The 14,344-nt window shown below is 52.3% G+C and overlaps 1 protein-coding gene across 1 annotated transcript; it reads left to right on the forward strand.

The window, feature by feature from the left end:
- Positions 1–10,383: 10,383 nt before the first annotated feature.
- NKX3-2 (NK3 homeobox 2) lies at positions 10,384–12,892 on the forward strand. Its single transcript, XM_065913948.1, has 2 exons — positions 10,384–10,849; positions 12,363–12,892. Exons 1-2 carry the CDS (start codon positions 10,384–10,386, stop codon positions 12,890–12,892), a joined length of 996 nt encoding a protein of 331 aa, XP_065770020.1.
- The last annotated feature ends 1,452 nt before the right edge of the window (positions 12,893–14,344 follow it).

Below are 14,344 nucleotides of genomic sequence, written 5' to 3' on the forward strand. Positions count from 1 at the left end.
TCAATCACTCAGTCGTGTCCAACTCTTTGCAACTCCATGGACCACAGCACGCCAGGTCTCCCTGTCCATCACCAACTCCCGGAGCTTGCTCAAACTCATGTCCATTGAGTTGGTGATGCCATCCAGCCATCTCATCCTCTGTCATCCCCTTCTCCTCCCACCTTCAATCTTTCCCAGCATCAGGGTCTTTACCAATGAGTCGGCTCTTCACATCAGGTGGCCAAAGTACTGGAGTTTCAGCTTCAACATCAGTCCTTCCAATGAATATACAGGACTGATCTCCTTTAGGATGGATTGATTGCAGTCCAAGGGACTCTCAAGAGTCCTCCAGCACCACAGTTCAAAAGCATCAATTCTTCAGTGCTCAACTTTCTTTATGGTCCAACTCTCACTTTCATCAGGAGGTTCTTTAGTTCTTCTTCACTTTCTGCCATAAGGGTGGTGTCATCTGCATATCTGAGGTTACTGGTATTCCTCCTGGCAATCTTGGCATTACATATGTATATTTTTGAAAGATTATATTTGGTAAGAGATTATCAATGCACCATGTATGTATATATTTATATATAAATCTATTTATTTGTTACTTATACAAACTTTATTTTTTTAGATGAGTTGTTTTTAAAGTTTAAAGTCATCATTTGAACACAAAAGAAACTATCTACAAAATCAGACTTGCAGAACAGACCTGTGTTTGCCAAGGGGGAGGAGAGGTAGTGGAAGGATGGAGTGGAAATTTGGGGTTAGCAGGTGCAAGCCAGTATATATGGAATGGATAAACAACGAGATCCTACTCTACAGCACCAAGATCTATACTCAATATCCTGTGATCAACCATAATGGAAATAATATAAAAGTACATATATGTGTAACCGAATCACTGTTCTATATAGCAGAAATTAACACAACATTGTAAATCAACTGTACTCAATTAAAAAAAGAAAGTAGTCATTTGTTTTTCTTTAAGTGTTCATTTAAATAAAGATATTAAATAAATAGAGCCTTCCCAAGTGGTGCTAGTGGTAAAGAACCCACCTCCCAATACAGAAGAAATAAGAGACTGGTTCAGTCCCTGGATTGGGAAGATCCCCTGGAGGAGGGCATGGCAACCCACTCCAGTATTCTTGCCTGGAGAATCCCATGGACAGAGGAGCCTGGTGGGCTACCATCCATAGGGTTGCAGAGAGTTGGACATGACTAAAGTAAACTTTACATGCACACACTCAATAAACAGAGATCATAGATGGATATATGCAGAAGGCAAAAATGTAAAAAGAGGTTGCCAAGGGTTGTAATTTAAGAAATGCTACTCTAAAAAAGTCACTGTTTTGAATTACACCTCTTTTTTTTTATCATCACTGAGTGGCAACTTGCCCAGATGAGTCAGTTTAATTAAAGACAGCGCTCAAGGTGGGGACACAGACATATCATTCTAAAATAATGGGTTTCCACTCTTTCTCTGCTCAATATTAAGTAACAATCTAAATGGGAAAAGCATTTGAAAAAGACTAGATATGTGTATAACTGAATCACTGCCGTACATCTGAAACTAACGCAATGCAGATAATCAACCATCTATGTGTGCGAGTTGCTCAGTCCTGTCTGACTCTTGTGGCCCCATGGACTGTAGCCCCCCAGGCTCCTCTGTCCATGGGATTCTCCAGACAAGAATACTGAAGTGGATTGTCATTCCCTCCTCCAGAGGATCTTCCCAACCCAGGGATCAAACCTGGGTCTCCTGCATTGCCGGCAGATTCTTGGCCATATTTAAAAAAAAAAAAAAAAAATAGTGGATTTCCTCATTTTGAGAAGGAACAGGTCACAACAGGTAGGGATGGGAAACACCCATAAGGACTCAGGACAAAAGGAACGTGTGAGCTGAGCCAGGCAGGTGGAGAACAGTATTGTATTAAAAATAGCACATTTTCTTGTTTCCATTTTCCTTGCCAGACCTGGTGGGTCAGTGGGGTCTCAACAATGAGGAAGAGGACAGCATGTAGGCAAGAAGAACAGGAGCAAAGGTTTTGAGAGGTTTCAGCGGGATATCAGGGAGTCACTTGACACCTCCAGAAGTCACTGCCTCTACCATCACCCTTGACCTCAGTGATAACCTGTGGGCCTCTTGGAACTTGACCCAAATCGCTGACCACCACTCCTTCCAACTCATGTCCCTAACACTCAGACTCAGATTCCAGCAAGTGCTGGGCTCTTTCCAACTTCTAACCCACTGATCCTGAATTAATCAATCACTTCCCCTTGAGTCATTATTTTTGCCCTGATTCAGCTTAGGTTCCATGATGCTAAACCCTCTCCTGCCAACAGCCTCAACTTCCTGGCTGTTCTTGTTAAATGGTCCCATAATGCTGGACTCTGAGCAGCCCAACTGTCTGCCCACCCTACGCTGGGGTTGTGTGTTTGTGTCTGTGTTTCCCTGAGCAGGGGGATCTCTCTGGGGAAATGCACACACCTGCGCTGACCAGTCACGCTTTAAGATCACAGACGTGAACCTCAAATAAACCCTCACTCCTGCTCAGCTGCTCCACATCGCTACCCTGATTTCTTCCCCACCCATTGTCACGATGGCTTTTCACACCTGCCCTCTGTCTCCTGAATCACCCTGGCCCCACTCTGTGACCAGCTTACCTCATATTTGTTGAGTGAATTAAACAAAGAAGCATTTAAAATTTTTTTTTTATTTAAGTGTAGCTGATTTCCAATGTTGTGTTAATTTCTGCGTACAGAAAAGTGATTCAGTTATACACATGGGTACGTTCTTTTTTATATTCCTTTCCATTATGGCTTATCACATATGAAATGAAATGAAATATAGTTTGAAATGAAGTGAAATAAAATAATGAAAGATATAAAATATAGTTCTCTGTGCTATACAGTAAGACCTTGTTGTTTATCCATCTCATATATAATAGTTTGCATCTGCTAATCCCAAACTCCCAATCCTTCCCTCACCCACCCACCTTCCCCCTGGCAACCATGTCTGTAAGTCTGTTTTGTTTTGTAGATTTGTTCACTTTTACTATATTACAGATTCCACATATCATAAGGTATTTGCCTTTTTCTGGCTTACTTCAGCTAGTACAATCATCTCTAGCTACATCCACGTTGTTGCAAGTGGCATTATTTCATTCTTTTTGATGGCTGAGTAATATTCTAGTGTGTGTGTGTGTATGTGTGTGTGTGTGTGTGTGTGTGTGTGTGTGTATTTATATACTGCTGCTGCTGCTAAGTCGTTTCAGTTGTGTCCGACTCTGTGCGACCCCATAGACGGCAGCCCACCAGGCTCCTCCATCCCTGGGATTCTCCAGGCAAGAACACTGGAGTGGGCTGCCATTGCCTTCTCCAATATATACACTACATCTTCTTTATGCATTCATCTGTCAGTGGACATTTAGGTTGCTTCCATGTCTTTCTATTATCAATATTCTTGCAAAGAACATTGAGGTGCATGTGTCTTCTCAAATTATAGTTTTGCGTGAGCGTACGCCCCAAGGTGGGCCTGCTGGATCATACGGCAACTCTATTTTTGTTTTTTTGAGAAACCTCCATACTATTTTGCACAATGGCGACACCCGTTTACATTCCCACCAATCGTGTGTGGCGGTTTCGTTTTCTGCACACGCCTGCCGACACTTGTTGCCTTTTTGGTGCTAGCCGTTCTGACAGTGCTGTTTTGACCAGATACTATCTCCACCTGCCGCAGTCCACGGGGGTCATGAAAAGTCGGACACAACTGAGCAACTACGCACAAATAATTAGTTATGTTGAGGCTCCTCAAATAACTAAAAATACACTGACTTTTTATTTTGGCTCGCAGGATCTCAGATTCCCAACCAGGAATTGAACCTGGGCCCTGGCAAGTGAAAGCCCAGAATCTTAACCACTAGGCCACCAGGAAATGTCCTCAAATAACTATCTTTTCCAGAAGATCTTATAGAAAAACCCGAATGAACTTTTTGGCCCATACAATAAAAATAGTTACCATATGACCCAGTAATTCCACTCCTGGCTATACAAATGAAGAACACAAGAAGACTGATTTGAAAAGGTACATGGTCACAGCAGCATTTTCACAAGAGCCAAGTAAGCAATCTGTGTCCATCGACAGATGAATGGATAAGGAAGATGTGATACACACTTGCACACAAACACACGAATATTTCTCAGACACAAAAGAGAATGAAATTTTGCCATTTGCAACAACACAGATGAACCTGGAAAGTATTGTGCTTAATGAAGTAAATCAGATAGAAAAAGACAGATACTATATGTTTTCACTTATACGTGGAATCTAGAAAATAAACAAACGAGCATAACAGAATAGAAACAGACTCACAGATACAGAAAACAAAGCCGTGGCTACCAGTGGGGGGAGGGATGGGGAAGGGACAAGATGGGGAAGGGGATTAAGAGGTACAAACTACTAAGTGTAGAATAAATAAGACAAGGATGTAAAGTACTGTACAGGAAAGAGAATGAATATTTCATAATCACGTTAAATGAAGTATATACAAACACCAAATCACTGTTATACACCTGAAACTAATGACTCTGCTTATGTAAAAGCATGCATTTTAAAAAAATAGGAAAGAAAGAAAAGAAAGATTTTAAAATGCAATAGCCCAAATCATCCTCTGTCACATCACTCTGATTTCACGCCTGCTGTTTCCTCCATTGCTTTATGCAGGCATTGTTTTCTTGATGGCATTTCTCCACCCGAATGTCAGCCTATTAAGGGCGGTGAGCCCCAGCACCTAGAACAGTGCTGAGTTCAGGAAACACTCGTTTAACCTTAAATGAATGACAGAAACTTCAGGAAGGGAAATTGGTTGGAAAATTTTGTAAGGGGAAACCAGCACCATACCATGAAGGCCCCCAGAATAGTTTCTTCGAGACAGAAATACTACACATTCAGAAGGCTTCCTTGGTATTTCACAAGTTTCTCCAACTCAGTAGAAATCACAGTACATATACATAGCAAAATCCCGCTTATTCAATCACCCGCTTCTCCTTCTTAACCCCTCGCCCAAACAGCACCATCACCCATCCACTGTCTGATACTCCAAAGAAAAAAAATAATCCGAGAAACAAGACGGGCTTGTTTGCAACGCCTGAACTTGCAGATGTTTAGGGTGAAACACCCCATTAGTGTCATAAAGAAGTTAAACTCTGGAAAAAAAAAGAAAAACCTGCCTATGACTCCAGTATATCACACAGACTGTATGTACCTTAAATCGCCATCCAGCGGGTGCTCGGGTCCAGTTCGCAAGAGAGGCAGCAGAGAAGAATCCAGATGTTAGACCAAGAGGTCTCCGGTTCTTCCTGCGACTGACTCACCTCCATCTTTTCCCCCTGCCCGGGAAGGGTGTGAGTCTTCAGCGGGGGGCCAGACGGTGTCTGGGTGAGTTTTTAAAATGCAACATCTCGGCTATTATATCTCTGATAACATGAGACTGCGTAAACATAAAAAACTTTCCGTGTTAATGAAACCAACATTCTCTTTTGGCTCTGCTTAACCACGCTTCTCTACATTGGTACCCGCACATCCATCAGAGGTGTCCGCTAGATGGCGCTCGTCCTCCACTGTACCCCGGCCGGGTCGGGAGTGCGTACATTTGTTTGTAAAACAGAGGTGATTTCTTAACTTTGGCTTTTTACAGGTAAGAACACTAGCTCCAAAGGAAACACGTCTTTCATGAGGCCGTATCGCATCATCTCAAAGCCTCGAGCGAAACTCAGGTCCCCATATTTCTGAACTTAGTGAAACTTTCATCACCTGGCTGTCTCCCTCAGCACATGGTTTAGTTTGTTGATTAGAATAATAATGGCGTGTTTCTTTCTTTCTTCATAACAAGGTTTAGGTTCAGATCCACAGGCCTTGGGCTTCTCTGGTTGCTCAGATGGTCAAGATCTGCCTACAATGAAAGAGACCCGGGTTCAATCCCTGGGTCGGGAAGATGCCCTGGAGAAGGAAATAGCAACCCACTCCCGTATTCTTACCTGGGAAATCCCATGGACAGAGGAGCCTGGCGGGGTCCAAAGAGTTGGGCAGAACAGAACACGCATTCTCTATTTTCAAAAGTACCAAACAGGAAAAAATGGTTAGATTTGACTGCCTAAATTATTTGATTTCCTTAAATTTGAAATTCCTTTCCTGATGAATGTAGCACAGAAATAAATAAGCAAGATGACGGGGAACCTTTAATGAGAATAAACGTGAAGGTTTATGGGGAGGGGAGAGCTGTTAGAATAGAAAACCCACCTGGGCTGGCATCACAAAGTCAGATCTGGATCTTGAATTAACTGCTTAGTGATGGCTAAGTCATTGAAACTCACTCCCTGAGTCTCAGTTTCCTCATCTGTGAAACAGGGATAATAATGTTTTCCACCCTCAGGGAAACGTAGATTAAACTAAACAATAAGCTACCATTCTGGCACGTTGTTGGCGGGCAGCAATTGCTTAAATAGGAAACTTCCTCGGCCCGTAGTAATGGTCTGATGATACACCTGGACCACGTGCGTGAAAAATCCTTGTGGAGCCTGAATGCGGATGACTTAGGGACCTAGGAGCCAGGGTCTGCTGGCCGACAAGTAGCCTGTCGCTTGATGCCCAGGGTGCCTCGGTCGCGTGGAGTGACCTCCAGAGCTTGCGGACTGGGACAGGGGGTAATTCCCAGGCGCAGGCTGCGTGGATCTGACTCCAACGAGGCAGTCCTGCGCGGCGCCCTTTCCCCGCGCGTCATCCCGCGCAACTTAGCATCAGCCTCGAAGAGAACCGGGTACAAACCCTCGGGTTAAAGGACTGGAAACCCTGGCCCAGGGACACCAGGTGAATCCGGCCACGGCCACTGGCGTCTGAGAGACCCGCGTGGCCTCCCACTGCGAGGCAGCCTCCCGCGCTGGCCATCGCGCCTGCCGCGTCTCCCCGCATCCTGCCCGGGGCGCAGGTGGAGGGCGGCAGGGGCGCGGCGCGCGGGGGCACCGCGGGAACATCCCGGCGGACGCGGGCCCGGGGGAGCGCGCGCCCGCCCGAGAGCTGGGTTTCTCCCCCTTCGCCAACCCCGCGGCTCTCCCACCCTCATTGCGCGCGGCGCCCTGGCCCGCGGAAGCCTCACCCTCCGACGGCGCTTCGGCGGCTCGGGGTTGGAGGGTACGGCACGCAGGCGGCGTGCAGAAACCAAACTGCAAAAGAAGAAGGGTGGTGGAGGATGAGGATGGAAAGGAGAGGGAGAAGACGAAGGCAGAGCTGGGCAGGGGCCCGGGAGGGCGCAGAGCGAGCCGAGCGGCTCCCCGAAGCCCGGCCGACCGCCGGGGGCTCCCGGGCTCCGCAGATTCCCGGGGTCTGCCCGGGCCGGAGCTCGGAACTGATCGAACCTCGGGCGCGGTCGGGCAGCCGTGGATGCCCCGGAGCTCACGGTCAAGCGCGCAGGAAATCGTCCTCTCTGGGCTGCGAGCGGGGCCCCAGTGAGCCCGCGCCGACGCGCCCCGGTCCCCCCGTCTCCAGCCCAGCGACAAGCGCTGACCTGCTGCGCCCTCGCCACACACCCCTCCTCACTCGCCGGCCTTGATTCTGCACGGCATGTACCCGGGAAATCTCTTATGCATCCGTCCACCTCGCTCACCGGCCCCCAAAGACTCCTCGTTCCCACCCAACCCCACCATCAGCTTCTACTTGGAGTTCCAGACCCGCGAGCTTCCTCTCCGCCAACACTCCCGGCCCTGCTTGCAGCCGTTCCCTGGACCTAAAGGTTAACCGGCCGCCGCAGTGGCCCGAGATGCCTCCATCCCTGGCTGTGCGCTTCCTGAAGACTCTTATACCCCGGGCACACACCAAAAAACAAACAAACAAACAAAAAAATGGACAGCTCAAAGTCACCGAACTACATCTTTCTAAACTTTGAAAAATCTCTACCTACGCCTGTTGCACGGGGTGTATTCTACTTTGATTTGGGGTTCTGTAAAAAAACATCGAGGGGGGGAACTAAGTGGTGGTTATATATTCAAGCAAGTCCTTGTATAGCTCCCAAACTCACTCTAACACTCGGTCACTCAGCATCTCTGCGTGTTTGTCCCCATCAAGTCCTAACCCCACAAAGGGATGGCTGTCTGCGACACCAGTTCACACCTGCTCGCTTCTCTCCTTCTGGGCGACTCTTGTCCATCTCCTCCTCAACTCGCCCCCAGAGAGGAACAACAAATTGCCTAAGGTGGTGGGAGGGGGGCGTAACTTAAAGGGCAAATCAAGGTCAGCGGGAGGAAGGAAACAATGGTTTTCTTTTGAAACATCGTGTGCATTCTGTTCTGTTCCCCTCCGGGCCTGAAGAGCATCCTGTTCCTTACACTTGCCTCAGACGGGCACCAAATTGAAACACCTTTCCCAGAAAACTGAAGTAGTCTGTCGCATAGAACTATTAAAGGGCAATGACCTCTCCAATGTAAGGTTTTCTTCCCCCCACCCCTCCCCAAACACCACAGGATCGTGTTTGGGATGCGAGAGAGCATCACGTGGCTGAAATGCTGGAAAGTATAGATGCTGCGAAGCCCTCCACTGGCCCTGCAAACTACCAGTGTGTGGATTTCATCCTGCGGTGCAGAACAAGAACCACAAAAAAAGAAAGCTAACAGGGGAGAATATTGTTTGTTATAGTAGTACCAAAAATACCAATCCCAGCAATTTAAATTAACTTAAAATCACTGAATTAAAATCACAGCTCTTTAAGCTTATTTAATGGTTCAAATTGTGTATTTGGTTTTAAGCCTCCGGCAAAAATTTATAGAAGACAATGAAGTGTGTTCCTTGAGTAAAGCATTTATTTAAAAATTAATAATAAAAATAGAGTAACAAATGTTTTGAGATACCCACAATATTTGTGTTTCTTAGCCTGGCTTCTTCTATTACATAAAACAATTCACTACTCATTTTTAAAAAAACATTAATGTCATCAGTTTAGGATCTCTACTTTGGTAATTTCCAGATAGTCTTTTAAACAAAATATGTTTTTCAACTCACAAGTAGCAGAATATTTCAAGAACAAACAGAAAGCTTCAGTTTTCTTCATCGTGTAAAATTGTACAAACTCCAAGTACATTCAGCATTGACCGCCCAGGGAAATGATCGCTGAATTTCCAGAAACTCCCAAAGATGCCCTCCAATTTCTTGCCTGACTTTAGCTCTATCTGTCCCATCTTTTCTTTTTTCATGCCTCTCCAGAAATTAAATCAAAGACAATCCGGTGAGGAAAGAAAACTATTTCTAGGGTGACTTTTGGTTCATTCATTATTTCAGAGAAAAGAATGAGCCGTGAGGAAGCCGCGAAACTGGAAGGGGAAAAGAAGCAGCAATTTATTCTTCGAATCTATAAACCTCCCTAGAGAACAGGAACTACGCGCACGATTTAAGGAACTTCATTAACTTGGGTTTCCCTCCCAGATTCGACTCAACTAAATATCGCGTTCCACAAAAGTGCCAGAATAGGTAAGAAGCCGTGGGTTAGGTGACTGAGCGTCCCTGCGGCTGGAGGATGATGCTTCGAGGACCAGACTTGGGAGAAAAGGGGTTAAGTCAGACCCTGACTTTCTCCGAGCAACGTGCCCAGTTTTGTCCGTTCAAGTCAACGTCGCCCAGAAGGAGCCAACCAATAGGCGGCCGGGAAGGCCCGGGACCGCCCCCCGAAGGGGCGTGGCCTGAGGCTGTCACTCAGCGGTGAGGAATGACACCCGGGCGGGTGGGGGGGTGGACGGTGGAACGCTGGGGAAGGAAAGAGAGAAGAAACAGATAAAACCTGGACAGGGGGTAACAAGGTGCCCCGCGCCTCTCGGAATCCTGCGGCCGCCGCCGCCGCCCCGCCGCCGCCGGGGGTGGGCTCCGGAAGAGCCGGCCCAGCAGGGCTTGGAGACGACGATCCAAGGAGCGAAATCCTGCAGGCGGGGAAGGAAGAGACCAGAGGCGCAAAGAAAAAGTGACTGGGGCCGTGCGCCCCGGAGGCGCTGGAGAGGGGACTGCAGCCGCGTAGGGGGGCCTCGCCGATCCTCCCCTCCCCACCCCAAGTCCTCCGAGGGCCAGACCCCGGCCCGCCCCTAAGGGAGATTAATCCAGCTGAGCTGCGAAAAGGAGAACTTCTGGCGCTGGATTGGGGGGGAGGGGGGTCTCCGGGTGGGGTGGGCGTCGGAAGTGGGGGTGAGGGTCGACGCTGATCCGGGGCCCGTGGGGGGCGGAGGCTGCTGGGCAGCGCAGGAGTGGGCTGCAGGGGCCTCGCGCGCGCGCCGGGCTCACTCGCGCTGCAGCGGCCCCCGCGCGCTCCATCCAGCTCGGAGCTGCCCGCGCGCCCCAGCCGCCCGCCCGGCCGGCCGCTCCGGCCCGCGGCGCTGATGGCTGTGCGCGGCGCCAACACCTTGACGCCCTTCTCCATCCAGGCGATCCTCAACAAGAAAGAGGAGCGCGGCGGGCTGCCCGCGACCGAGGGGCGCTCGGTACCCGGGGGCGCAGCGGCGGCAGTGGCTTCGGCGCCCGCTGTCTGTTGCTGGCGGCTCTTTGGAGAGACGGACGCGGGCGCGCTGGGGGGCGCCGAGGACTCTCTGCTGGCGTCGCCTGCGGGGGCCAGAACGGCTGCGGGGCGGACGGCGGAGAGCCCCGGCGGCTGGGACTCGGACTCGGCGCTGAGCGAGGAGAACGAGGGCGGCCGGCGCTGCGCGGACCCGCGGGGGGCCGGCGGGGCCTGCCGTGCAGGGGCGACCCTGGGCCTCGGCCAGCCGGTCTGCGAGCTGCCCGCCGCCAAGGACCTGGAGGAGGAAGCCGCAGGCCGGAGCGACAGTGAGATGTCGGCCAGCGTCTCAGGTTCGGCGGAGGCTTCGCTGGGAAAGGGGGCCGGGCTGAGGGGCTGGGCAAGGAGGGCAACCGCGCAGAGAGAGGTGGGCGAGCTGTGAGCACCCCGAGCCCTGGGCCTCCCGCTTTGGCCAAGACCCTTAACTCTGCGCGCTGGCGCCGGCTGCTCTAACTTTCCGGCCACTGAGCCCCAGAGAGGGCGGATGGGGTGAAGTCTCAGACCTCGGGCAATGTGCTTTAGAACCGGGTGGGAGGGAACCACTGCACGATAGCCTTGAGTCCATCGCCAGTGCCCTCGGCTGAGTCTGTCTCCAAATCCCCAAAATCAAGGAGAGGGAAGAGGGAGCGGCCCGGAGACCTTGGGGAGCCAGTACCCTGGGCCTGGCCCAGAGAGCAGTTATTGTTTGGTCTCTGAAGTCCTGTCCGACTCTTTGTGACCCCGTGGACTGTAGCCCGCCAGGCTCCTCTGTCCATGGGATTTCCCAGGCAAGAATACTGGAGTGGGTTGCCATTTCCTTCTCCAAGGCCCAGAGATCAGAGTTGCTTCCAGCCGGAGGTCCCAGAGCCTGGACGGGCAGCTCAAAGACAGGTAGCAAGGGATAACATTCAAGTGCGCCGGAAGCCGACCAAGCCGGAGCTTTGGGAGGAGGGTTCAATTTAGCTTTCTCAGACCCCAGGCGAGGGAGAGCTGCGCTGGGCTGAGGACCCAAGAGCTGGAGGTAACCCCGCAGCCAGCGGAAGGCAGCCGGGCTCGATTTAGGTCATCCCAGACCCAGAAGGGAGAGGGCCCTCCTCAGCCACGAGCTGGCACGCCCTCTGGTCAGAAAGACCCCCGTGCCTGCCCTTTCGGTTGGACGGTGTAGGCCTCAATGTTGGCTCCGACCGAACAGTATCCGCTGCAGGCCAGAGTGCTGGACCTCTGCTGGGGTGCAGCCAGGGGGAGCAAGGAAGGGCCCCAGGAGCAGGCGTCGGATTAGGGTCTCAGGATTCGAAGCAGGGACACCCCTCAACCCCCAGCCTTCCTTTTATCCCCTTTCGAAGGGCGAGGGAGAAACCTACCCACGGCCTGTTGCCGCAGCCCGCGCGTGTGCTGTTGCGATGCATGTGAGGTGCGCGCATTTCGCGCGGGAGGTGGCGGGTGAACCCAGGGAGAGAGTCCCGAGGTTCTAGGGCTGCGAGCAGAGAAGATTTGGGAGGACGCTCAGGCCCGTTGTCCCCATTTGCTGAGAGGCGCCCGCAGGAGCTCAGAGAAGGCAGGGAGCTGGATCTTGGCCGCACAGGGTTGATACGGCGGCTGAGTTCCTTGCTGGCTCACAACAAGACTAGAGGCAGGAAGCGACTGGGGCAGAGTTGGAAGACTCGCCTCCCGGACCGCGGTTTCCAGGCCCACCCCACTACTCCGGCGGGATCAAAGTGTATATCCGCCCCCCAACCCAATCCCCAGCCCCCACGCCAGCGGTTGAGGCCGGACCTCACTCCTCGGCGGGGCTGACATGTCTTTTTTCTGTTCCCACCGGGTCCGCAGGCGACCGCAGCCCGAGGGCCGAGGACGACGGGGTTGGCCCTGGAGGCGCACGCGTGCCCACGCTCTGCAGCGGCGGCGGCGGCGGCGGCAGGCCGGCGGGCGGCGCGGAGGAGGAGGAGGGGCCCGCGGCGCCTAAGCCGCGCAAGAAGCGTTCGCGCGCCGCCTTCTCGCACGCGCAGGTCTTCGAGCTGGAGCGCCGCTTCAACCATCAGCGCTACCTATCCGGGCCGGAGCGCGCAGACCTGGCCGCGTCGCTGAAGCTCACCGAGACGCAGGTGAAGATCTGGTTCCAGAACCGTCGCTACAAGACCAAGCGCCGGCAGATGGCTGCCGACCTGCTGGCCTCGGCGCCCGCCGCCAAGAAGGTGGCGGTGAAGGTGCTGGTCCGCGACGACCAGAGACAGTACCTGCCCGGAGAGGTGCTGCGACCACCCTCGCTGTTGCCCCTGCAGCCCTCCTACTATTACCCTTATTACTGCCTCCCCGGCTGGGCGCTCTCCACGTGCGCGGCCGCCGCGGGCACCCAGTGAGCCGGCCTGCGGTGAGGCCGCGAAGGATCCCAGCGCCCCAGCTCCGGACGGGCGCCGATGGCCCCGCAGGGTTGTGCGGGGTACAGGGGCGCCCCGCCGAGGGAGGGCGGCAGGTGGAGGATGAAATCCAGCCCGGCTCCTCTCTCCTGGACGTGCGCCCTGGCCGCGGGAACTGGGTCTACCCAGACGGGGGCGCCTTTTATTCTAGTTGGAACAGAGGCATCCCATGGCCTAGGGACCCGACGTCCCCTCGTCCCCACCTGCTGGGAAGCCCTCGGGCACTATTTATTACCACCGCACTGTTGGATTTGGGTTGTGTCTGCCTGGGGATGGCGTTTCCCAGAGCGGAGAGAGCTCCTGGAGACCACGGAAGCCTGAATCCCATCTTGTCAGGCCTGCCGGGAGCTTCGTGCGCTAGGCCACACTAGTTCATGGTATCCATGCTACCGATCTATGTGTATCTACATATCTATTATTTTTGGAAATCGCATTGTTACAAAGGGGTGCAGAACCCGGGCAGTCCCCGAGGAGCCCCAGGCTAGGGGTTCATTGAACCGTGAAGTGCTTGGTTTGCGGGCTCTCTGCCCCATCCCTCCCCGCTGTCGCAGCTCGGGTTGGGGGCGCCTGATTGGGTGCTGAATGTACGGAAGGGAGCCTCTGGGCAGAGCCCCGGCCCGGCGTCTTCGCTCTCGGAGTCCCGGGGCCGCGACCAACCCGGGCAGCTCCTGGAAGCCCCTGAACCAGGAGAGCGCGCAAACCAGGAGGCCTTCGCAGAACTTTCCTCTCTTTCTGTGCCTTCTTCTCTCTTTTTTAAGGAGGTTAAAACTTGTAGCACTTTGCAGTTGTTTGTATTCAAATGACGGTTATTTTTGTATTCAATGTGAATATCCCCTCCACCCTCCGCCCTCCGCGACTCCTGCCTCCGGACCCGGGTTCTCCCATCCCTGTCCCTAAGACAGGTGACCCTGCCAACCTCGCCGCTTGTCGCCTCCTTAAGGGCACTGTGCACTCAACTAGAGTATTAACTTTAAAAAGATTTGTGAAATTTGGAAGCTCTATTCGTTGTATTTTTTCCCCCTTTTAATTTATAAACTTTTAGTTTATCATGCCCTCTTGGACGCGGTGTGTTCTCTGAGCCTCTCTCTGTCCGGCTTCGGGGGAACCGGTAAGGTGGGCTCAGTTTCCCATTCAGTCCTCTCTGGGAGTCCTCCCCCATCACAGAAGCCACTGGCTCCTCACCTCCAGGAAGGGTTTAAACCGGCCCGCTCAGGGAATCGCTATTTCTGGGACTTTGCAGGCGTCACAGAGGAATCCCAGTGAATCCGGAGCAAAAGCCTAAGATTACCCTTCCTCCCACCCCGCCGTGGGCACTAGTGTCTCAGAGTCTAGGAAGCATCCAGAGTTGAATGAAAGCCGCTCAGTTCTGTCCGACTCTTGGCCACCCCAGGGACT

Source organism: Muntiacus reevesi, chromosome 22, assembly GCF_963930625.1.
Source record: "Muntiacus reevesi chromosome 22, mMunRee1.1, whole genome shotgun sequence".
Classification (NCBI taxonomy): domain Eukaryota; kingdom Metazoa; phylum Chordata; class Mammalia; order Artiodactyla; family Cervidae; genus Muntiacus; species Muntiacus reevesi.